At 41.9% G+C, this 26,079-nt stretch overlaps 1 protein-coding gene across 1 annotated transcript in view; it reads left to right on the top strand.

The window, feature by feature from the left end:
- Positions 1 to 18,357, top strand: part of LOC135707484 (alanine aminotransferase 1) — a 64,455-nt gene extending 46,098 nt beyond the window's left edge. Inside the window, exons 4-5 of the mRNA XM_065229326.1 lie at positions 16,177 to 17,263; positions 17,328 to 18,357. Coding sequence (XP_065085398.1) covers positions 16,177 to 17,263; positions 17,328 to 17,476 — 1,236 coding nt within the window. The 3' untranslated portion in view covers positions 17,477 to 18,357. The remainder of the gene's footprint in view (positions 1 to 16,176; positions 17,264 to 17,327) is intronic.
- Positions 18,358 to 26,079: the final 7,722 nt, after the last annotated feature.

Genomic DNA, 26,079 nt, shown 5'->3' with positions numbered 1-26,079 from the left:
TTTCAACGCTTGAGAAAATGAAATAGCTAAAGGCGTATAAGAGCTACGTTATGTTAGACGAAAATATTTCATAAGTTGCGCTTATGAAATTCTTAAGTCTATTTGCCTCAGTGTAGATATTCGATGCCATTTGTACACTCAAAAAATTCCACACGTCATCATCATGTGTCTCACACTTAATTTTGCGCATGTTGTGAAACACATCCATTTCATGTGTGAATGTTATGCTATGAACCATGCCCGAACACTGTGGATTTGAATTGTGACACACTTGGATTCTATGTGCCTCATATGGTGATATCAATAGCTTTGCACATCATAGTTCAATATTCTACTTTATCGACTTCTACTTTACCGACTCTAAAAATGAATCGACAAATATATAAACAAAACTGCCAGAGGCCAGGATCTGTCACATATCTTTTTAATGGATCTGATTTGGGATTCGATCATGGACTGTTGGGGTGAGCTGCTGCCGGAGTCTTCGTTCGATCTCACTGTGCCACGGTTGTCATCATATATGAGGCGGGTTGATAGGATAAAGTCACAACTCTTGTTTTCGATGTTTACCTTTCTGAGCAAGCAATTCACTTCGTATTGAAATGCAAAACACTTTAAATCCATCTGTTTTGAACAGTAGTGTGATTCAATGTGCTATACACTTGAATATATAGTGAATGATTTTCAACATTTCAAAGTTTGAAACACCAGAAATTAACGTGTTTAACACATTGAACCAAGGTGAAATACACTTAAAGTAAATGTGATTGTGCATTTAAAAAATCAAGTGTTTAAACACTTCGATCAAACGTGTGCAATTTTTTGAGTGTAGGCTAATTCAAGAGCAAATTTTCATTATGTCGTAAGTAACACTCGCACCAATCCGAGAAAAATAAAGTTTTGTTTTGATGACAGAAAAGTTATTCCTATTTTCAATTAAACTCGTATAATCTCATAGTGATAGCAATGTTTAACATATATAGCAGGGTTCTAATCATACAAATGCAATTCGCTAGCTTTCATGTTAAAAAATACTGGTTTTTAAGTCAAAAGTTATTATACGTCGTTTGGTGGCCCCTATTGTTACTTAAGTCAAAGTGTATTTACCAGGATATTCGGGAGAATTATCAATTACGTCTCCTTACGTGCATCCCATTCATCATTTTAGGACCACCGAAATCATCTTAGCAACAAACAGTTCGATTTATTCACTTTAATAATGAGAAAGCAAAACGACGAAAGTACACTTTTCACGGGTTTCTCAGTGCTGTTACTTAAGGCAAACGGCATCTCCATAGAAATCGGGTGACTTAAGTAACATCGAAAACTATTTTGATCGGAAGGTCATTACGTCAAAAAGCAATTTGACTGGTAAATAAATTTAAAAATGGGATGTGATCCTATATTCGGACAGTATATAGTATATAACAAACAATCACAAAGTCACGAATCGGCTCTGCACAAAAAGCCGTTTGACACTTCTCTCTACCAACCGACGGTGATGAAACGTTTATTTCAACACTACCAACATGAAGAAAATTTCACTTCGCACCACTCAGTATAGTGTAATAGCAGGAGCATCGATTGACACTGATAGCTCGACTTTGTTTACCTTTGTTACTTTCAACGTAATGAAAATTTGCTCTTGAATTGACACTTCTTCTGAAATCTGAAGCCATCATCTTGAATTTCAAGATGGCGTCGGACATCGATTTCTGGCTTCTAGATGTCACATCGATTCCTAAAAAACCCACATTTATCGATATTTGGCAGTATTTCACAGCTTGTCTGAACCTGAGTGGTGCGAAGTGAAATTTTCTTCATGTTGGTAGTGTTGAAATAAACGTTTCATCACCGTCGGTTGGTAGAGAGAAGTGTCAAACGGCTTTTTGTGCAGAGCCGATTCGTGACTTTGTGATTGTTTGTTGACATTGTTCATAGCTGGAGTTTTTACGGAGTGGAATAAAATTCAGAATGAAGTGTTTTGCTCACTTTTGCAATTATAAAGATGGACACGACGAAAAGCGAAGCCTATTCAGGTTTCCCAAGGATTCAGCAGTACGAAAAGAGTGGCTCAGTTTCTGTGAAGTGGATCTCAATTTTCAAATCAAACCCAGTGACCGGTTGTGCAGTATTCATTTTGATAAAAATTGTGTAAAACATCTGAATTCAGTTGCTTATCGTGATAAAAATGCAATCCCTACACTGCGAACATATGATGATGGTCCATTTATCAGTGAAACAATTGACGAAAGTGATAAAGTTGTTAACGATGAAGATTGACGATCGCTGGAACTGAAAAATATTGCAAAGCAAAGGTGAGACATTTTTTAAATTGAATTTGAAATCAACAAACAAAATAGGGTAGAGAGCCTCTGCGGCCTAATTCCCCATTGTTGGTCTATCGTGCAGGAAGAATTAAAAATAGTGTCGGTCAAGTTGGACACCGAAACGATGAAATCTACGACTTCGGCATTAACGAGTCAATTATACGTTTGGTACGATGCCTTCAAGAGGACAACGTATGAATATTTACACCTTTTGTTCGCGAAAACAAAAGAAGCACTCCAAGCGACTCCTTTTTTGCCTTCATTGTGTGCTGAAGTGGGATGCAAAGGCTTATCAATGTGTTTGTGCTGAATAGGGACTCGTATTTGATGGCAAGAAACAGTTTTGTATTCTTAACCAATATAAGTGTAAACAATTTGTGATTCATTATCAAGCTCAAAGTCATCTATTTCCATTTTCTTATGTAAAAATGCACTCGAAAAAGACGTATAAGTTTTGCCACGCAGTATTTTTTAAATCTATTGCACGTGACAATAAATAAATTTAAGTGCTGTTTTATTTTGTTCACTTAAATGTTGAAATTAACACAGTACCCCTGGTATTTGGGAAACCATCCGTGTTTTACTGAGAAGAATGAAACATCGTTGGTTCAAGTTGCAATTGTCACGGCACCGTTTAAGATTATAGCGTACTCTAAAATTGTTAACACCTGCAAATAAAAACTCCAGTATAAAACAACTATTATTCATGAGGGAGTTCGTGGCGTAGTAGGCTACACGTTCGCTTCTCAAGCGGATGGTCATGGGTTCAATTCCCAGACCCCCCCCCCCACCCCCAACTTTGAGCACCGGTGTTGAGTGGTAAGCATAGTTGCCTCTCACCCCAGTATGGCCTGGGTTCAGTCCAAACGGTGCCCTGGGATAAAATCCCTGATCCTCCATTCATCGTGCCCTTGCAAATCAAATTCTTAAGCGTTTGTGAAATAGTGAATTACACTCGATTTATGTTTCTGATCATTTCTAAACAAAGTTAAATGAAATTCTACATGTTCGGTAAATGAATACCGTGCATGTAAATGAAATGGTGACATAGCACGGTGAATGGGGACCATGCTTCTGTCTGCAAAATATACTTTTCATTTCAGGGAAGTCAAGAAAGAATAAAACCCTGACACATCCTCTACCTGACTTGCAATCAAACATAGTAATTTTTATTTGTATAAATTGTTGCAAATCAGATGCAAATTTAATGTGGCCGACGATATCTATGGAAGTGCTGTCGAAATTCCCTGGGACCTCCAATGGCAACGATTTGACTTTCCTCCAAATCGTGTGAAACTCGAACATGAAAACTCTATAGAACCCCCGTAGAACCTCGCTGGCAGCAACTAAAATATCCACTGAAACCTCTTCTGTCGCGGGAAAAATCTGTTGAAATTTCCTGGAACTTTTGTACTATCATCACAAATCTCCTTAGAACGTTCTCCGAAGTCACAGTCGTTCCTGAGCGAAAAAAAATCGGAGGGGTTTTTTTTTCAGCGCAGGAGTCTACTTTGGTCCAAAATACGCAATAATACAGTTATTTTTAATTGTTTGAGTCGTTTCGAATCACGTTTTTAAAAAGATCAAAAACATTACTGAAAAATATTTATTTTTTATTTTGGACGATAACAATACTTCTATCTATTTCAACGAACCACAATGATAAAAAAGTGGTTCGATTTGACAGCTCGAAAGTGGTTCGATTTTAAGGTCCGTCTTCGCACCACTCAGGTCTGAACCAAAGCCGCCACACAGTGGGCAAAAATTGACAAAACCGCGACTAAATTGAATATCTCGGCTGCCAAACGGTTTCAGTCAACATGTTATACATGTTGTTCTCAAAGGAAAAAAATCTGCTGAATCAATTGGTGGTAGTCTCATTGGCCGGAGACTTTTGCGTACCGAGATAGAGGGCCGGGATCAACACGAGTTCCCGGTAAAGTAGGAAATGCCACTATCTATCGACATAATTTTACACTTTACTTAACGTATATTACTGTAAATTGATAGTACTAAATATATATGGTGTAAAGACATCATATACGCCCTTAGGGAAACTCTACTGGCCTAAACGAGGATCCGAAATGACCGATAAAGTGGCCACATTATAAACAATGTCCTAGAACCTTGCGATTTTTTCTATGTTGTTCAGAATCAAGAGATCAAAGTGTATTTAACATGGAAACTATATTTTGGGGTATAGTGGCCATATTCTGGTTCTCCGGATAATCTGGATTGACCGATAAAGTGGCCACATTATAAAAATTGTCCTAGAACCTTGATATTCCAAGTTAAATACGCTTTGTTCTCATGATTCTGAACAAACATAGAAAAAAATCGCAAGGCTCTAGGACAATTTTTATAATGTGGCCACATTATCGGTCAATCCAGATTATCCGGAGAACCAGAAATAATAGATTTTTTTTTCCTTTGAGAATATGTAGAACATGTTGGCTGAAACCGTTTGGCAGCCGAAATATTCAATTTAGTCGCGGTTTTGTCAATGTTTGCCCACTGTGCGCCATCTTGGATTTATAGACCGCGTGACATCAATTTTCGACATCTGAAAATAACCATATTTTAGGGTATTTGACACTTTTTCGCAAATCGGAAGCCGCCGTCTTGGATTACAAACTGGCGTCGGATCCAATCTCCAGACGTCACCCCGATTCCAAAAATAGCCGTATTGATGGAACGGCATCAGCATTTCCCATTTTTTTCTGAAATAGGAAGCCGCCATATTGGATTTAAAAATGGCGTCGGATATCCATTTCCGGCCTCTAGACGCCATCCCGATTCCAATACCATTATTGATGGGCATTTGACAATATTTCCCACTTGTTCTGAAATCGGAAGCCGCCATCTTGGATTTCGAAATGGCGTCGCATATCAATTCTTGATCTGTGTGGCTTCATACCGACTACAAAAATACCAATATTGATGTGTATTTGACTCTATTTCCACTTATTCGTAAATCGCAAGCCGCCATCTTTGATTCCAAAATGGCGTCGAATATCGATGTTAATCCCGCCACGTCTAGTGGCCCGACAAGCCCCAACGACCCCACTGATGCTAACGCTTACGATCAAACACGTCCACACCCAGGCCGTGGACAGGGGATCGCCAAGCGTGTGGAAGGTCAGCGAAAAGGGCAACGTCGATCGATACGATCGACCGATCGTAAACAAAACAGCCATTGAAGAAAGTGCTCAGCCAGTTGCTTACCCTTTTTAAAAATTGCCTAATTCTATCGTTAAACCTAGTGTTAAACTACCTTAAAGCTATTTAATTGCTGCTACTAAACTGGATTAATAGTACTAGATTAGGTACTAGTGAAATTATTGAACTTTATCGAGTAATATGTGTAGATTTTTTTTTTTTTTCTTTATTAAAGAGACTTTCAGCCTTGGGCTGGTTCGTCTCTGTACAATATGTGTAGAATTGAATAAGTGAAAACACAGAAGTTAACCTAAACTACTTTTGTTTACAGCTAATTGCTATTCTATTGGAAGTGCCGATTAATCTAAACCTAAATTTCCTAATTAATTCATACCTTTCTAAACTTACCTAAGGTGAGAATACGCAGAAAACCTAGTGTACTTATTACTAAACATATACGTATACCTCTAATAGTTACCCAGAGCCGAAGAATAGGAAGAAAACCAACTCATCCATCATTGCGGTAACGAATCACCAAAAGTGAGTCTACCATAATTAAATGATTGTTCCCGACCTAAGCTTTACCAATCTTCTCAGGAAATTTTTAATCTTTTCCATTCGTTTGCCGGAATAAAATTAACAAAATCTACGGATTCGTTTATCGCCCAACAATCGATTTTCATCCTCTAGGCATCATCCCGATTCGAAAAATACCTTTATTGATAAGTATTTGACAGCATTTCCCACTTATTCTTAAACTAGAAGCCGCCATCTTCGATTTCAAAATGGCGTCGCATATCAAATTTTTTTTTCTCTAGACGTCACCCGCATATCGGTTTCGATCTTTAGACGTCACTGTGATTCCAAAAATACCCATATTGATGGGCGTCAGCATTTCCCAATTTTTTTTTCTGAAATCGGATGCTGCCATCTTGGATTTCAAAATGGCGTCGGTCATCGATTTCTGACTTGTAGACATCACCCCGATTCAAAAAAATACCCATATTGATGGGTAAATAAACCACCCGACAATGATACATTTGACATCCACGTGCCCAGATCTATGCGCATGAACCGAGTGAACAATCAACAAAAGTCAGAAAAACTGCGCGAATTTGAATCTAACAGCTTCGCTTCAATGGAAAAGTAAGTTCATTTGAACAAAACAAACAGCATGAAAGCTGATCGAAAGTGGTTCTGTTGATGTTGACGGGGATCTGCTCGAAGAGAAGACAGAATGACTTTCAATTGAAAGTGATGGTTGGGTGACAGCTTCATCGTCACTTGACGATTTTCGGTTGAAAGTGAGTTTGTGGGGCCCTGCCGGAAACTGTACACTAGAGTGATGCAAAATTTGAAATTTTCGCTCCACAATACTTAAACGATTCCAAATCGGATCCTGACTAACCTCTCAAAATTTGAACCCATTTGGTGAGAAACTGAAATGGCACAAACCATTTGAAGTTTGTATGGGAATTACTATGGTAAAACCAAGATTTTTGTTCATGTCTATCTAATAATTCACCATATCGGTCCGCTTCAAAAGTTTTCAACTGTACTTGTAGGAAATTTTCCCAGCTACAACTTTGCTCAAGACCACTTTTTGATTAAATGAAAGGATCGAAAGTTATTAATGGTTCAATGCACTGATGTCTTATGATCATGCTCAATCAACTGCTCAGCAGGCAACATTGGTGTTTCTGGGGCGTAGAATAGAGGACAAAAATCATGGCTACTATGTCACACTGCAGAATACAGTGTTGCCTACAGAGCAGCTGCTTGATCATGTCATAAGTTTACCAATCTCGTAAATAATTAATAACTATTTCCTGTCTCGTTTTACATAGAAATGATTTTCAGCAAAGTTGTAGCTGAGAAAATTTTCTATAAGAAGAGCTATCGAGCTGTTTTGCAGCTCAATATGGAAAAAGACTAGAAGGCAATGAACAAAAAGTTGAGATTTCCCATAGTAATTTACATGTAAACTTCAAATGGTTTGTGCGAAGTCTGTTTCTAACCAAATGAGTTGTAACTTTTGGAAGCTAATCACGACCCGATTTGAAATCATTTAAGCACTGTGGAGCGAAAAAGTGAAATTTTGCATCAGTCTACTGTACACCCAGATGCTGACGAAGCCTCATAGTCTCATCATAGATGATGAGACTTACGTCAAGGCGGACTTCAGGCAGTGCTGCAAAATATCAATATCAATACCTACAAAATGCTGAATTTCACTAGCCACCTGATGTCAGTATGAGTTCAGACAGTTAGAATATCAATATCATTCGCCTCAATGTCAGTCCGCAAATGACATTGACACCGTAAAGGGACCACTGATATTAAAAGTTCTACCTTTAATGTTTCTTATATACGCCAGCTAATCGAGTACCAATATTTAGAAAACTCATCAGTAATATCAAAACAATGCAACGGTTAAACAAACAAGTTGATTTATTGAGATAAAAGTAATATTTTCAACTTTCCCCTAGTGATATTCAAATGGATAGTAATAACAAAGCCGTACCACCTGATATCATGCCTACTACGAATATCAGTGTCGGAAGTGAAATTCAGTGCTAGACCAATATTTTAGGCCAATTGACATTGTTGACAGCTCGCAGCACTGACTTCAGGCTGCTTACGGGGCAACTGTTGTTCACCGCGCAGCACAATTTGATGTTCCGGAGGATGTAAGGAAGCAGAAACTTTCAAAGTTTGCCAAGAAATACATGATTTGGCTGGCGATCTGCTCATGTTGCAAACGGAGTGCGCCGTTCGTGACTACCGGGACTGTAAACGGGGAGATCTACCGTCTGCTTCCTCTGTTGAAGCAACTCTATTCAAATTTTGTCCTGGAGTGGTACGAAGTCAACGGGGTCACTTTCGTACGCAAGGACATGAACCCCCCAACGCACCGGAACTAAGGCCCATCGAAAAATACTGGGCTATTATGAAGCAGGCACTACGGAAGCATCCCAAGGAGGTCAAATCTGAGGAAGACATGAAGAAAAAGTGGGTTTCCGTCAAGGGGTGAGACAGGTTTACTCTGAGTTGCTTTTTTTGCAGCAAGTAACTCGCGAGTAACTCAATGTATCTCAATATTTTCTCTGCCTACTCCGTTTGCTCTTTTTAAGCATATACGTCTCATATTAGACGTCTGTTTTGATAGTAACTAAAAATAATACAAAGTGTGTTCCGAGCCTTTCGAATAACTCGAATAAAGGGCGAACACGAAATTATTGCGACACATTCAACAGGGCATAACTTTTTTACCATTGGGTAAAAATCAACCAAATTTTGCACACTTTCTCATTGATGTGTATTGTGTACATGCTGTCAAACTCGAAGTCGTGTTTTTCGATTCAACGAAAATGGAGGTGAACCAACGCGAGTTGAGAGAACAAATTCTTTCCAAACACCTGGAATTTCCTGACTTGTCAACCGTCTCCAGAGTGTTGAAGCGGTTCCAGGAGCGGTTGACGTTGGACCACGGCAAAGGAGCTGGAAGAAAACCGGGACCGGAGAACAAAAAGACGGAGGGAAAGGTGAAGCGGATGATTAAAGCAAATCCCAACGTCTCAAGCCGTGATTTGGCTAAAAAGATCGGCATGTCGCAGAGCTACGTCCAGAATGCAAAGAAGAGAGCTGGACTACATACATACAAGGTACAGAACTTCCCAAACCGCGATGAGCGGCAACAATCGACGGCTAAAACTCGGGCACGGAAGCTATACGAGAAGATGCTGACAAAATATGGCTGCTGTGTGATGGACGACGAAACGTATATAAAAGCCGATTTTAAGCAAATTCCGGGGTTGGAGTTTTTCACCGGCAAGAGCAAGTTCGATGTGGACGACAAATTTAAGAAGAAGAAAATGTCGAAGTTCGCCTCCAAATATCTCATTTGGCAGGCCATCTGCTCTTGCGGACTGAGGAGTGAGCCTTTCGTGAAAAAGGGCACAGTAAATGGCGAGATCTACAAATCTGAGTGCCTCGAGAAGCGCCTTTTACCGTTATTGCAGCAGCACGACGAAGCTCCGCTATTTTGGCCAGATTTGGCATCAAGCCACTATTCTAAAAGTGTCCTGGAGTGGTATGAGGCCAATTCTGTCCATTTTGTTCCAAAGGATATGAATCCGCCAAACTGTCCAGAGCTGCGCCCGGTGGAGCAGTACTGGACAATAATGAAGCGGGAACTTCGGAAGAGCAAGAAGACAGTCAAAGACGAGAAGGGCATGTTATGAAAATGGAAAAAAAAGTAAGAGGTTGTATCCAAGACTCGGCCGTAGATTTGACGTAGAATTACGTGTTCGGTATCAATATTTGGCGACTATGTTAGGGAAACCACTTTTTGCAGGCAATCGGTGATAATTTTGATAACCATTTCAACAGTTGGACATTTGTGTAATTTTCAATAGTAACCTATTGAAAATTGATGAAGTATTGAATTTAGCAGCTTTGAAGAAAAATTACCTATCAATTGGCTTGTTGAGAATTAAAATCCATCCGTTATTGACAGAGTTATAAGTGGTCAACACCTAACCACTTTTGGTAACACGGTCGATTTTGTTTTTTTTTTTTTAATTGCATCCCCAATATGTTGCCAAGAGACGTAATCCTATGTCAAAATGAAAACTTTGCGGGAGACGATGTCATAACACTCAAAAGCAATTTTGTGAAATATGAAGTGAAACAAATCCTCGTTCTGCATGATGATTTTGTTTGATTGTATTTATTTGTAAAGTCGCCGGGAAATACCAGCTGGCGAATTGATTTTTTTTTGTGATAACTCCTCACTCACAAACAGGCTGCTTTTTCATGGTATATAGAGTGCTAATTCAATAATCAATTAATTACATCAACATTATGCCTCTAATTTTGGCTCATACATAAATTCAGCAATCAACTAAATTTTCAAAAGCAACCAAAAATATTCAATAGTACCGTCCCAATGACGCGTTCATCTGGATAAAATTGATAAATAGCAGATTTTTAGCGATGGGCCCAATCTTAGATCCATAGGCCAACATTAGAGCCAATTCCCCTACAAAAAATTCTATAATCCATATTAAATTTCCTATGTAAGCGCCGATCGAAACAAACATTTTGACGTCACTACAAGGTTGATTGAGTAAAAAACGAATCGTGCAAAGCGGAATGAAAGCTGAGGGAAAAACGGATTAATCATTTTGTCAAGCTTCTGCTGTCATGTTCCATCAGATGTCACTGCTGTTGTTGGCGGTGGCATCGATCGGAAACTACACATAATTTGTTTTCCAATAACTGTTCACAGAGGACAGTGCAGTGCAAAACATGTCTGGTACCTCTATATATGCATTTAGATTAACAACTGAAGTCCCTCCTTCTTTACACATTCTGCATTCAAAATAGCTCACCCCTCTCAGGATTTCCTTCCGAATTGTATGAATGGGGCGGGGCAGAAAGTAGCGTTTGAGCAGAATATGTAAAAAAGGAGGGACTTAGAATGTTAATCTAAATGCGGTACCAGACATGTTTTGTACTGTCAGATATTTTGTAATCTATGAAAGGAAATCACAAATTGGGTGTCATAAAAACATGGCAATTGAGAGATTGAGCTCGTGAGAGCTAAGTTTCTCACAAATTTGAATATTTTTTGGCTTTCTGAGGATTGGTAGTAAAGCAGGTAAGACAGTATGAAGAAAAATCATTTATATTAAACAGTATTTTGTCCCTGACTAATAAATTTAACTTGTCGTTCACTTCACTCACCTAAAGCGAATTATTTCCACTTCTTTCAAATTCTATATGTGGATTTTTATCACTTCCTACCAGCGTTAACAGCTCCGTCTCTGGAAAATGGCCGGACGATATGATTAATGTCACCAATACAATCAGGCCTACAATTTCACACCTTCTATAGACAGGCTGAGCTGGTTGCGGGAACTGATGACCTTGACAAATGTCCAAATAATACTCTTTAACAATTTTGTGCTGGTCCTGAAAAGGACCGTTTAGTCGTGATGGTTGAGTAATGCTTAGCTATTAGGGTGTTCAACACGGATGAGGCTGGCGATCTGTTAATTGTTTGGAGCAAGGTTGACGCGCTAGGCATTGATGACCCACAGCTTCTCACGAGGAAACTGATTTCAGCGGCTTCTTCCTCCTTCTATGGGTGCTCATGTGGGCTCTGCAGCTCACTGCTTGCAGGCTGCCTTTCGTGGGGTACGCCACACGCTGATCACTGCTGCTGCTGCTGACGTTGACGATCGGACACCACCACACACGGTGATTGAATGAGCACCGTTCAGTGAGACAGGATCGAATTCGATTTTTAAATCTGTGTTAGGGAATGCGCTGTTTGCAGGTAATCGGTGATAATTTTGATCACCATTGCAACAGTTGGACATTTGTGTATTTTTCAATAGTGACCTATTGAAAATTAATAGTGTTCAATTTAGCAGATTGGTAGATAAATTCCCAATTCTTTGGCTTGTTTAGAATTAAAATTCATCTGCTATTGATAGTGGTATATGTGGTCAAAACCTGACCTATTTTCGTCCCGCGGTCGATTTTGGTTTTTTTTTTAAATTGCACCCCCAATATGTTGCCGAAAGACTTAATCCTACGTCAAAACTGAGAAACTGGTACCGGATGACACTGTAAAGACTTTGATGGAGGGCATCAAGCGAAAATGCGTTCAATTTTACACTCAAGGCCCCATCGATTAACTTTTCTTTTGATTTTTGAAGTAAATATATGTATAAAACTACCCTAAAATTTTGGTTTGTTTCTAAACATTATAAGAAAATTGGCATGACATTTTCGGTGTCGCAATAATTTCGTGTTCGCCCTTTATTATGGAAGAACCTGTGCCGGTGCCTGCTTACTACCAATAACAACCTACACTTCCAACCAGCTTTAAGGGTTGTTCTTCCTCCTCAGCAACCAGTCCCAGTCGTCACTCCGAAAGGATCGACTCTGATCAAAAAAGCTTTCCAATATTCTTCTAAACATCTCAAATTCCACCTATAAAGCAGCGATTCCATCATCTTAGATTTCTCCAGTCGTAACAGCAGTCCTATTGGAAAAGGCATCACTAGCAGTGATGGAAATCAAGCGAGCATGATCCGATTTCCAGTTTGTCGTAAACTGTACAGATCGTGATCTGTACAAACTACGACCAACGATTAGTCCTCTTCCACCTTGAAAATACGTTGTTGCGTAGGCAACTCACAAATAACAAATACATTGTTAGACTGAGTCAAGCTCAGAGAAGTGAGTTACCCTTTTCGCTCATTTTATCCAAAAATCGCAACATGTGCTTTTTTCACGAGACGAGAGTGAGTGTCTCTCTGTGAGTAGCATTCTTTGGCAGTTTGGGGTTACAGAGCAATAGCAAATTTGTTTATTCCCAGGTTGGTATGCACCCCCGGGGTAAAATGGCACCGTGCGGGTTTACGTTGCTTTCCCATTACTAATTCTGTAAACATCATGTGCCAGAATGCTAGTTTAAGCACTGAACTAGCAATACTGATGGTTAAATTGACGAATTGACAATCGGAAAGCTATGAAAAACAGTGCAGGGCCATTTTACCCCAGGGGTGCGTTTTGAACCTTCCTACCCTAACTTTTAACACGAAGGCTGAAACGGGGCGATGTGCGGTTTCTATAGGTGAGGAGGATGCAAACAAGTCGACTCTTTCAATCTCTCGGTTTCGAATGCGCTACGTCACGTCTGTTGCTGTATTAGAACGCGATGAGAATAAAAGCGTCGACTAGCTTCCTTGCACCTCACCTGTAAATAGCGCACATTTGGCTCAGTAGTTCATCGGATAGTTCTGTCAGCACGGTGAACTGTTCCTTTCTTTTTCACTCCACCGAAAGGACCAATGCCGCCAACATAAATACATGCATCTTTTCTAATTCACAGACTGAAAAAAAGCAAAAAAAAAAAAAAATCACGATCATTATGGCAATGATCATGATCTGATCACGGTTGTTCATCAGTTGTACATAATCCGAATAACTTCTTGTACTCAGCTGTACACATTGAGATCTTTAGTTTGTAGCGTGCACTCACAACAAGCCTTGCGTAGTATAAGTAATGTATCGTGAGTGCACACAGCAATGATGTTGTTATCGTCTTGCTCTCTGGAGATCTTGGTTACTCACTTTTCGAAATGCTCTCTGCGTATTTGTGTTTAGAGTCAGAGTTCATCGTTAGCTTATGATGATGCCAAAAAATCTTGCAGCAGATGTGTGCGTATTCATTGATCGCTAGATGCGATTTTTTGACATCACTGATCACTAGTCAATGTGGTAATAACTAACTGCGATCCCGGTTCGACTAACATTCCCGTTGGATAGAATAGTGAGTAATATTTTAGCCATGGCCCCTCCAACGGCACCCGCCGCCACAGTTTCCGGTATAGACAATATCTGCCGGTGGGGCAATAACCGATTAACACCCAATTCCAACTCCGAAGGTAACGCTACAAACCATTACCCCGTGGAATGCTCAGCCACATCAGTGCAGCCGCTGCAACTGCCGACGCCAAAGAGGAGGATGACGATGAATTAGCTGCTGTTTCCGGTGAGTGCGGTCCTCGTTTGAACTTTAACGATCTTAACGAAATTAACGATCTACCGGACGAAACCGAAGTGAAAACCCGTCTGGAAAATGCACAAATCAAGCTGACAGATTCTCTTCGTCGACTTTCTCCTGCGGCCGCAGCAAAATCTCGGTGGTGTATAGCAAAAAACGGGACCGAATCACGACCATCCGGAAGGCCCAGCAAAAGCAATGTCCCCCATCAGCAGAACGGCGCCGTGGTAATTCAGAGTTTTATTTGACAGCAGCTTTTCGGCTTCACATGAAGGTGCACCTTCAAATGTTGCTGTAATGCGAAAAGTGAGAAAGCAAATGACAGCGATCTTGCCTACTGAGCAATGTGAGTTACTCGAGGTGCCTCAAAAGCAACTCTGAAATTGCTCATGATTAGGAGCTTTCTTGCCCCTTGGTTTCCGTACAGAAGAAGCTGCAGCCAGATGTTGTACAGAACCTAATGAGTGGAGTTAAGCGTAAGGTGCGAGCGTACGGTTATGGTATTGAAGTTGAATGAAATAAATATTCCAAAAGCTTACTAATGGGTTATATTTTATTGCCTGAATGTTTGAAAAGGATCGGCCAACTAGGTAATTTTCTACAGCGTTTTTTCCGTGATGCAATTTGATGTGGGACACCCTTTAGAATTTTAAGGTGTCCATTTTAACCCGAAACTGTTTGACCCAGTGTGATACAGAAGAGATAAATAACCTACTGTTTAAAATATACGTCAGTTACCGTAGGTCATGGCATCTAAACCAATTTTCGTGCCGTCCCGCATCGACCACGTGTTCCTACCTATAATAGCTAAGCGTAGGAAGCAAACGCCAAGAAGCATTCAACTCCTCCTCCCACACAGTCCCATCCACTTTTCCTAAAGCAGATCATTACATGTTTCGCATTTGGAAATGACACACAAGAGTCCATCACGATGTCGCGTGGCCGTATTTCCTTCCATGCTGACATCAATCAGTAGGTAAATTGGATCAGCTGTGAATAAGAGCAGTAAACACTCAAATATTGACGGGCGGGGTATTTTTTGTCGAGTCGCCTTAGTGATACCACTCAGCGTTTACGTTGATAACTGCGTTTGCCAAATTTGATTGGCAGTGGAGGTGACCTCCGGCTCGGCAATATTATCTTCCCTTTGGGGAAGATGCAGACAAACAAATACTTAACGTGAATTGCAAATCTGTACGGCGGGATCGGGAGTACTTGTATTCCACTACAAAACCACCACCACACTGCATCCATCAAGATAGATGGTGATGGATGGGTCACGTGGTCCAACCGGCGATCGTTAATATAACGTGTTCACCCCGAGCAATACAGTCGTTGCCTCGACGGCAATCATGACGCATCATCCAATCCCGTCGGGGGTAGGGAGCTTTCCGCTCCCGATCTGCTAAATTTCGCACGTCGTCTCCCTGCTTCCAGCCAGCGGAGATATCAAGCTTGTTATTGCCACAGCATGGTAACACAAAGCGAAGCGGTCATAAACATCTGGTGATCTCGATTGGGGAGTACACACACACACACATATCATGACAACGAATGTAGCGATTCTTGGCTCCATTTCCCGGCTAGATCAAATAAACAAGTCACGCGTTTCGCGAGCAGGCATATAAAATGTGTAATTCTAGATAGAGCTGGAATTAGGGCGTAACAGGTTTTGTAAACAATGACTTCTTGCGATGATTTCTAGGAATTCAAGTCACTCCCACGCAAACCAATCAACCCGTGATGTTGAATTGCGTGAACGAGTCTTGACTTACTAGAAAACATCGAGAGAAGTCATTGTTTTCAAAAGCTGTTACGCCCTAATTTCAGCTCTATCTAGAATTGCGCGAAGAATAATGCAAAACCTACACCCAAGGGGACGCGACAAACAATGTTTGGCTGGCTCGTTTTGAATGGGAAACTGGATACACGTGGGACGCAGTGTTGCCGGTTTCGGTGATGATTTACTACAAGTACTCATCTCTCCCATTATCGGACAAAGTTTATCAGCTGCGAGCAACGCACCATAATTGCACTCCATAAACTAGGTCGTAAATTACACAATAATCTAACGTTTACCTTTCTCTCTCTCTCTGATAGGTTCTCGGACTGGTCTCGTACCCCCCGCTATTCGAGGACAAATCGATCCCAGAAGATGCCAAGCAGCGCGCACGTGATATCCTGTCCGGTTGCAAGGGCCACTCGGTCGGATCGTACACCGATTCCAACGGCATCGAAATCATCCGCAAGCATGTCGCCCAGTACATTCAGGACCGTGACGGTGGAATCCCATCCGACGCGAATAACATCATCCTGTCGACCGGTGCCTCCGGTGGAATCAAAGTGCTAATGTCTCTGATGAGGTGTTCGATCGATGGCAAGACGCCCGGAGTGATGATCCCCATTCCACAGTACCCGCTGTACTCGGCGACGATCGCCGAATTCGAAATGGCGCAGGTCGGTTATTATTTGGACGAAGCGAACAAGTGGGCACTGGACATTGCCGAGCTGGAAAGGTCGTTGCAGGAAGCGAAGAAAACATGTGCCCCGCGGATATTGGTCGTCATCAATCCGGGCAATCCGACTGGACAGGTGCTGTCTCGTGACAACATTGAAAACATCATCCAGTTCGCTTACAAAGAGAAGCTGGTGCTGTTCGCCGACGAAGTCTACCAGGACAACGTCTACGAGAAGGGTTCCAAGTTCCACTCGTTCAAGAAGGTGCTGATGGAAATGGGAGCCCCCTACAACCAGATGGAACTGTGCAGCTTCATGTCCTGCTCGAAGGGCTACATGGGCGAGTGCGGAATCCGCGGTGGCTATGCCGAGGTGGTCAACATGTGCCCGGACGTGAAAGCCATGCTGCTCAAGTGCATTTCCGCCCAGCTCTGCCCGACCACCATCGGACAGGCCTGCATGGACGTGGTGGTGCATCCACCAAAACAGGGTGAGCCATCCTACGAGTTGTTCATTAAGGAGAAGAACGCCGTACTGGCCTCGCTGAAGGAACGGGCCGATATGGTGGCCCAAACGTTCAACTCGATCGAAGGATTCTCGTGCAATCCAGTGCAGGGTGCGATGTACGCGTTCCCGCAAATCCGCCTGCCGGAGAAGGCCATCGAGGCGGCCAAGAAGGCCGGCCAGGCTCCGGACGTTTTCTATGCATTCCAGCTGTTAGAGCAAACCGGTAAGGGTGTTGAAGATTTTGCCATTTCCATTGACCTTAAACTATCCTCTCTTCTTCCACACAGGCATTTGCATCGTCCCGGGCTCCGGATTCGGCCAGCGTCCCGGCACCTACCATTTCCGCACCACCATCCTGCCGCAGCCGGCCAAGCTAAAGGAAATGTTGGACATGTTCCGGGCGTTCCACGAAAAGTTCCTGAAGCAGTACAAGTAAAGGCTACCTGCTCCTCCACTAAACACTGATCAACACCACTCATCTAGAACAGAAAACACACACACACATACACACACGCCGAATTATCAAAGCAAGAGGGGATGATGGGAGATGGCCTCTGCCAAATTGCGAGTCGATCAGCTTCAGTTTATCGAAAGAACAAACCGGTACCAATTTATCAACCCCGGTGACAACGCTGTGAATCGTGCGAGTCCGCCGGATGGTGTCGTGATCTACATACATATACTCCTATACACACATTATAAGCGCGCATCGCATCTATGATCATATTACACTCACATCGCGCATTCGACGAAACGGGCCCCCTCGATGGTTGAGCAAACCAACAGCTAAGCAATCTAATTGCATCGTAGAAATCGACATACCGCAAACGTACGTTAGCCTCTAGATCAGTTAGGCAATAGGGCGACCACTTTTGGGTTCTTTCTTTATTTCTTTTTGGCATTCGACTTCAGTTCTTAGCAAAATTGGCAAAACCGAATATGATGGATGATAAAAGACAATAATTATTTTTGGTCACACCTCTGCGACCATTTGACGAATAATTGGCCAATTGGAAATTTTAGTGTGACTCGGATGGGCGATAGTCATCTTGATATATATGTAGGTATTTGTATTTTAACGTGTTCTACAAAACAAGAGAAAATGTTTATCTGTGTCGAAAGAAAAAAATAATAGTAGAAAGATCCTGTTGAACTGCTGTGTTATTCACCAGGGTTTTTATTAGTCGCTCATTGACCTCCTCCTGCAAAAGCAAAACACAAAAAACAAACTGTGCAAGTATAAATTCTCGTTCGGATTGATTAGGAAGAACGGAAACATGTTATTGTGAATAAAGTTTAAAGAATATATGAAACGAATTGAAACCGCCCGCGTCTTTGTTAGTTCTGCTTCATTTCGTCATTGAAGATGCCCCATTGATTAACCTCTTCTTCTTCTTCTTCTTCTTCTTCTTCTTCTTCTTATTCTTCTTCTTCTTCTTCTTCTTCTGCTTCTTCTTCTTCTTATTTTCAGACTATGAGATGAAATTGTCACGTTGGTATGGTTTAGTTATACGGGTTTATCCATAGATCTACGGAATTTTAGATTTACTAAGGACCGACCATAACATTCTGCGGTTTTTTTTCAGATTTTTAGGGATGTTGACTCACCCCCGCTGATTACAGTCAGGAATCCTTATTGCCGGGGTAACAGGGGCGTGAATAAGGAACCGCGAATAAGGATACGCACAGCTTATGGGATTTTCACTAATAGGGGCTGTGGTGGATTATCTTATTTGTTTCAATATATAAAGCTATACTGTCTTCTTCAAAGTTGTTGTACTCGGATAGACCAACAAGCCTGTGTCATTGGATTCAGGTTTAATTGGGAACTACGCCGCTAGAGGTGCTTCACTTTTATGTTACTTGTGATGGGTGCTATAATATATGGATCATAGGTCCAACATAGAATATTTCGTGATCCTGGCCATATAGAAAGTTACTGTCTTCAGCAAAGTTGTTCAAGTGACCAAGTCCTTTCGAATGGTGGCCATATTAGTTCAGAACTCTCTCACTACGCAGCGCTAGTGTGCACATGAACTTCCTTAATATGTTATGCCTGGAAAGCTTGTCCATATAAGATGTTGCTGTGCAATGTGAGGACACAAAACGGAATAGGGAGGGGGGGGGGGGGGGCTATAGAGAGGCTGATATCGATACCAGACGTAATTTTGGAATCCAATATGGCGGCCATCGGTTCAAGAAATACTGTCAAATACCCTACAATATAAGTATTTTCGGAAAGGGGATGACGTGTAGAGGCCAGCAATCGATGCCAGACGTCATTTTTGAATCCAAGATGGCGGCCATCGGTTCAAGAAAAACTGTCAAATACCCTTCTGTTGCGTACAACGTCACTGGGCAGCTGCAATAAATAAAACTTTCACGAGGGATCGCCGGCAACTTAACTTCGGTCGTGACGTCTATCAAGTTGAAAACGTCAGATAGAAGAATAGGACAGAAGCTAGTCACGATTCGGAATAATTGGTTCAATTTGTTAGAAGCTATCCTAGTTAAACTAAATTTTTCACAGTTTGAATTGAAAATTACTAAATTGTCTTAAAACTAACTGAAGTAAGTAAAACCTTATAATGTGTGAACAACAACAATAAAAATAAACACTAATTTAGGGAAATATCAATATTTAAAGGCTATTTGATTAGCGTCCACGTCGAGCGTTTTTGATTTACAAAATCTAGGTTAGTATCCAATAGAACAAAATCATTTATTCATATACCCAAAATAATTGTAAAATCTAGATTGTCTTGAAGCCGGGTGGACCTAAAAGTAGTACTTGCTGCGCCGATTGCCTGCAGGAGGAAAAGAAGAAACTAAAATTGTAAGATTAAAATTGTAACACTAACACAATACATTAAAAATCTTATCTGATTTCAGCTTCAAGCTGCTAAACGCAAAAGGCTGCTGTGAAGAAGTTTTTCCTACATAGGATCCGAACAAACTTGAAGAATTTTAATCGGACGTAACCTCAAAATGGCTAAAGTAGCAACCACCGATCAGAATTGTATGTTCTCTGACTGCTTGGATGATATGGTCCAGTGCGACAGTTGCGATCTTTAGGCACACTACCGCTGCGCCGGAGTCACGAATGATGTTCAAAATGAGTCTTGGACCTGTTCAAAGTGCAGCAATATGCTAACTTTACCGAAATCCGGCAAAAAGGGAGCCGCTAAAAAATCGGCAACTAAAAAGCCAGGTTCTGGTGCAAAGAGCGATGCGGGCTCGGAAGTTAGCGGAGGAGCTAGTCAGACATCGAATTCGGAAGCTTTCCAATTACTGGAGCAGGAACGAGAGGCTCGAGAACAGGAACTGGAAGATCAGCGAAAAATTGCTGAAAAACGTCTCGAAATGGAATGTGCTTTAATGGAGAATAAGCGGGCCCAGCAGCGAGAGCTGTTGGCGAAGGAACAGTTGTTGCTAAAACAACGTTTGGAGGATGAACGAGCATTTCTAGAAACGCAGCAATCACTCAGAAATCAGTTCCAAAGGTTGAAACTCGATATGGTACGTCAATATGAGACCCCTGAAGACGAGGCGGCTGAGGATGGAGTTGAGACTGGTGATTCATTGGATAGAGTACGTCAGTGGCTGGAACCTACGCTGAAAGATTCGAGAGGGGCCCGTCCGAAAGCGAAAGAACCACAAGTTGGAGCTCCTATTAAGATAAAGCTAGTTGACCGAAAGGCGAAGGATGCTTTCGAAAAAGGTTCAGAAGTCAACCAAGGAGATGCAGAATCAGAAGAAGAAGTAGTAGAAGAAGAAGAAGATGAAAAGGAGCAACCGTTGCAGGAAGAATGGACGGAAGAAGAAATTGCTGCCATCCGTGATATTTTGAACCGTCGAAAGCGAAACAGGTCGGGGTCACCAAGAGAAACACGGATTCAGGCCAGAGGTCCACCTAAGGCACAGTTGGCCGCACGACAAGCGGCCTCGAAACATTTGCCAACCTTTAGGGGAGAACCAGAAGTTTGGCCTCTTTTTATTAGCTGCTATGATTACACCACAGCTGCATGCGGTTTCACCAACACGGATAATTTGAAGAGACTTCAAGACAGTCTACAGGGCCTTGCTAAGGAAGCCGTCCAAAGCCGCTTACTGCTACCTGATTCGGTGCCTGAAGTAATAGATGACTTACGCAAACTCTTTGGCAATCCGGAAAAGCTACTCAAGACGCTAGTTGCGAAGGTCCGTAAGGCACAAGCACCGAGATTAGATAAACTTGAAACCTTTCTATACTTCGGGATCACCGTTAAGCAACTCTGCGACCACCTCGAAGCAGCTGGACTGCAAGACCATTTATGTAACCCAATGCTGGTACAAGAGCTGGTCAGCAAACTTCCGTCGGAGTACAAGCTAGATTGGATACGATTTAAGCGGGGAAAGATTGGAACTCCGCTCAGGATATTTACAGATTTTACTAACGAAATCGTGTCTGAGGTCTCGGAGGTAACAGACTTCATCGGAGCTGAGCCCTCGACTGACCCTGCGAGAAATAAGTCGAAGAAGAAGGAATATGTGCACACTCATGATGCACAAAGTATGCGGCATCAAACTCCGATGACGTATTGCGGCATCTAGGTGAGTCAAGGTTAAATAATATGATTCACCTCAATCAGGACAAGTCCGTCGATCGAGAACGAGTGCTGGGAGTAGTTTGGGATACGCAAGAAGATGTGCTGTCATGCTCGGTTCCATCTCATAACGTAAGGATTTGTAATGGGCTAGAGCGTCCTACCAAAAGAGAAGTTCTCAGTACGGTAATGTCTCTCTTCGATCCGTTGGGTCTGCTGGCACCTTTTACTGTGCTGGGAAAGATGTTGATCCAAGATCTTTGGCGTACGGGATGTGAATGGGATGAAGCTATCGATGAGGAATCGCTGAACAAGTGGAATCTATGGATGAGCATGTTATCGGAAATAGAGCAGGTAAAGATTCCAAGGTCCTACTTCGGGAGTATCCAGTCGGATCGTTTTAGACCGATTCAGCTACACCTGTTTCTGACGCAGGTGAAAATGCATTTGGTTGTGCTGGTTTGCTATGGATTGATGTCGATGAGGAAGTACGATGTTCTTTGGTAATGGCCCGATCCAAGGTAGCCCCGCTGAAACAGCTTACTATTCCTCGTTTAGAACTGCAAGCAGCGGTACTGGCAGCACGCATGTCGAAAAATGTTCGACAAATTCATTCCCTTGAGATTCAGCAAATTTTCTTTTGGAGCGATTCACAAACTGTACTCTCCTGGATCCGTTCAGACCAGCGAAAATATAAACAGTTCGTCGGCTTCAGAATCGGTGAAATATTAAGCCTAACCAACTTGTTAGATTGGCGCTGGATACCCTCTAAACTGAACATTTCTGATTGTCTAACAAAGTGGGGGCGCTATCCTGGACTACATTCCACAAGTCCATGGTTTCGGGGGCCAGAATTTCTGTACATGTCACCACAAACATGGCCGCAACAAGCACTCCCTCCGCCAAACACGAAAACAGAACTGAGAGCCATGTTCTTGTTCCATGACATCGCCCTGGTGAAACCGTTCGTCAACGCTAACAACATTTCGAAATGGAATGTATTTGTGCGAACAGTAGCTTGCCTCTTCAGATTCGTGTCGAATTGTCGGCTGAAGGCTCGTAGACAACCTATCGAAACCTTACAACCTACGGCGTCTCAAGAAAGGTGGCTTATGACCAGAATTCCTTCGGTTAGAATTCTCCTACGACAAGCAGAGTTTCAGAAGGCAGAGGAGGTTTTGTTCAAGATGGCACAAGGCGAATCGTTCGGTGACGAAATCAAGACACTACGGAAGAATCAACAACTGGAATGCAACAATCCCAACATAATGCTTCTATACATGCCACCAAAGATCACGTCTTTGATTCAACCCCTTGATCAAGGCATCATCATAAATTTCAAGCTGCAGTATGTCAAGAGAAGCTACAGTTTTATTCTGGAAACCGCCGAGAATGAAGGCCTTTCACTAGCGGATACACGAAAGTAGTTCAGCATCAAGAATTGTTTCGACTGCTTGGATTTGGTTCTAAAGGACGACTGCTTGAAGAAAGTTCTTCCGTCGTATTTATTTCGCGAATTCACAATGCAATGAAGACGACAGCGAGGATTTGCAGATCATGTCCGAAATTCATCAAATTCACGGAAAATTTAGTGCGCCGGGGATAAGAAATACGATGAAATCAACGAAATCATAAAACATGAACTGGCTACAGCAGCTGAAATTGTTAGCGAACTGGACCCATCTAAAATGAATATGGATTATATTTTCATCCCACCACGGCAGAAATCGAGTTCAAAATAAATCAACTCTCCGAGTTCGAAAGCTTCTGCACATTTGACAGTTATGTCGAACAGAGTGCAAAAATCCAAGATTTGCTGAGGAAAGTCGAAACGTTCTCGTGCTCAATGATACGTTATACACATTATACAAATTATACGCAACATGCTTGGTAAGCATTATTCAGGAAAATTAATGCGAGGCAAGATTTTGAGCTCCAAAATACCCTAAAACATTAATTAGACAAAATTCATCGTCCTAGTGGATTATCGCCAAACCTACCCCGTGCACGGTCCACGTTAACTGTGCTGAATTGATATGAGGCTGTCCATAGCCACTAAATGTACCTTCGAAAGCCAGTTGCCACCATTTTGGATCCCAAAATGGTGGCAGACATCGATTTTGGGCCTATACACGTCGTCCCCATTAAAAGTCTAAAGCAAAGGCCACCATCTTCAATTTCAAAATGGCGTCTGGCATCGATATCTGATCTCTACACGTCATTCCCTATCCAAAATCAATACCCATATTTTGGAATTTGACAGTTTTTATTGAACCGTTGCCCGCTTGCTTCGATTCCAAATTGGGCCTTGAATCCGAGGGGGGCGACACATCTAAATCTCAAGTTTAGATGCTCAACAAATCTCACACTAGCGTATCCATCTTCGAACAATCTTCTTTCATTTGTCGCATCTACTTGCATCGCTCATCAATTTTTTGCAGGAAATCTTCAGAATCGTCATCAATCTTCTTTCTATCTACTCAGCGTGCGCGCAGCTAGCCACAGCAAAACACAATCTTTTTTGCATCGTAGATAGAGTCGTCCCCCTCGCTTGAATCGATATCCAGCCTCTACACGTCATCCCCTCTCCGAAAATACCCATATGTAGGTTATTTTACAGTTTTTCTTGAACCGATCGCCACCATCTTGGATTCCAAAATCGGCATCGGTTTTGGCCTCTACACGTGATATATTTTCTGGAAATACCCATATTGTAGGGTATTTGACAGTATTTCTTGAATTGATGACCGCCATCTTGGATTTTAAAATAGCTTCCGAAATCGACTTACAGCCTCTCTACACGTCATCCCTATTCCGTTTGGTGTCCTCACATTGCAAGGCAACATCTTATATGGACAAGCGTTCCAGGCATAAAATATTAAGGAAGTTCATGTGCGCACTAGCACCGCGTAGTGAGAGAGTTCTTAAATAATATGACCACCATCCGAAAGGACTTGGTCCCCTGAACAACTTTGCTCAAGACAGCATCGTTCTATATGGCCATGTTCTCGAGATACAATTTATATAGGAAGTTCGCATGCGCACTAGCGCTGCGTACTGAGAGATTTCTGAACTAATATGAACACCATACAAAAGAACATGATCACCTGAACAACTTTGCTGAAGACAGAAACTTTCTATATGGGCAGGATCACGAAATATTCTATGTTGGACCTATGATCCATATATTATAGCACCCGTCATAAGTAACATAAAAGTGTAGCGCTTCTAGCGGCGTAGTTCCCAATTAAACTTGAATCCAATTACACAGGCTTGTTGGTCTATCCCAGTACAACAGCTTTGTCGAAGACAGTATAGCTCTATAATCTACACTTCTGACATTCCTCCCCTCGGAGACGATTGCGTGTTCTTCCTGTTCGCAGATGATACCGCAATAACCGTCAAGGGTAGGATAACTCGCGAAATAACAAACAAGCTCCAACGATGTCTTGACGCCTTTGCAGATTATGACACCACGTGGAAAATCAAAATCAATGCCTCCAAAACACAAACAATCGTGTTCCTCCATCGGCAATCACCCAAACTAAAACCGGCTCCCTCTTGTACTGTAATCATGAAAGTCTGCCGAAGTTACCTATTTCGGGATGTTGTTTGACGAAGAGCTCCTATTCCGCTCGCATGTGGAGACAACCGTAGTCAAGTGTTCCGCCTTGGTTAGGTGTATGTATCCGCTGATTTGCCGTACATCCCGCCTCTCAAGGGTGAACAAACTGGCTGTCTACAAACAAATTATAGTAATCATGTGCACAGACTCACAGGAACAAAATCCAGGCGCTCTGAATAGACTGCTTAGGATGATCCTTGATCGTCCCTTTGACACAAGAATTTCAGACCTCCACCAAGAGGCGAACGTTCAAAATTAAGGCCCAAGCGCAATGACAGCGGAAGCGGAACGGCCGCGGCAGCGGAAAAGCCCGATCTGAGTAGGCCTACTTGTCGGATTGAAAACTAGTTAGAACCAAATCGACTTCGGTTAGGCATTTGATGTCATTTGTGACAACTGTCAAACTTTCCGTTTCCGTTCCGCTTGCGCCCATATTGCGCTTGGGCCTTTAGATTTCAAAATTGATGACATTAAGACTACACACTTAGAAAAAATCACGTAAATTTAGGTGCTTTGAGACTGACATATACGAGCGTCAATTTTGACATAAAATTGAGTAATAACAGACGCGAAATTCAACTCAATCAAACGTACTTTTAGTCGAGTAACGAACTTTTCAGTCTCGGGGCCCTTAATTTTACATGACTTATTTGTTTACGTCTGATCCTTTATGTCAAATATGGATTCCGTCACGTGTAAAATTAGTTATTTCTAAGTGTGTAGGTTTGTGCAGAAATAGGTGTATATAGTAGTTATAGGTTAGTTGTAGTTGTAAATAGTAGTTATAAGTAAGTCATCACCCGACAGTCGAGCAAATCGGAGCTCGGT

This window comes from Ochlerotatus camptorhynchus, unplaced genomic scaffold (genome assembly GCF_037179485.1).
Source record: "Ochlerotatus camptorhynchus isolate MF236.1 unplaced genomic scaffold, CSIRO-AGI_Acam_v1.1 ptg000313l, whole genome shotgun sequence".
Lineage (NCBI taxonomy): Eukaryota > Metazoa > Arthropoda > Insecta > Diptera > Culicidae > Ochlerotatus > Ochlerotatus camptorhynchus.
This window is presented reverse-complemented; position numbering and strand designations above follow the sequence as displayed.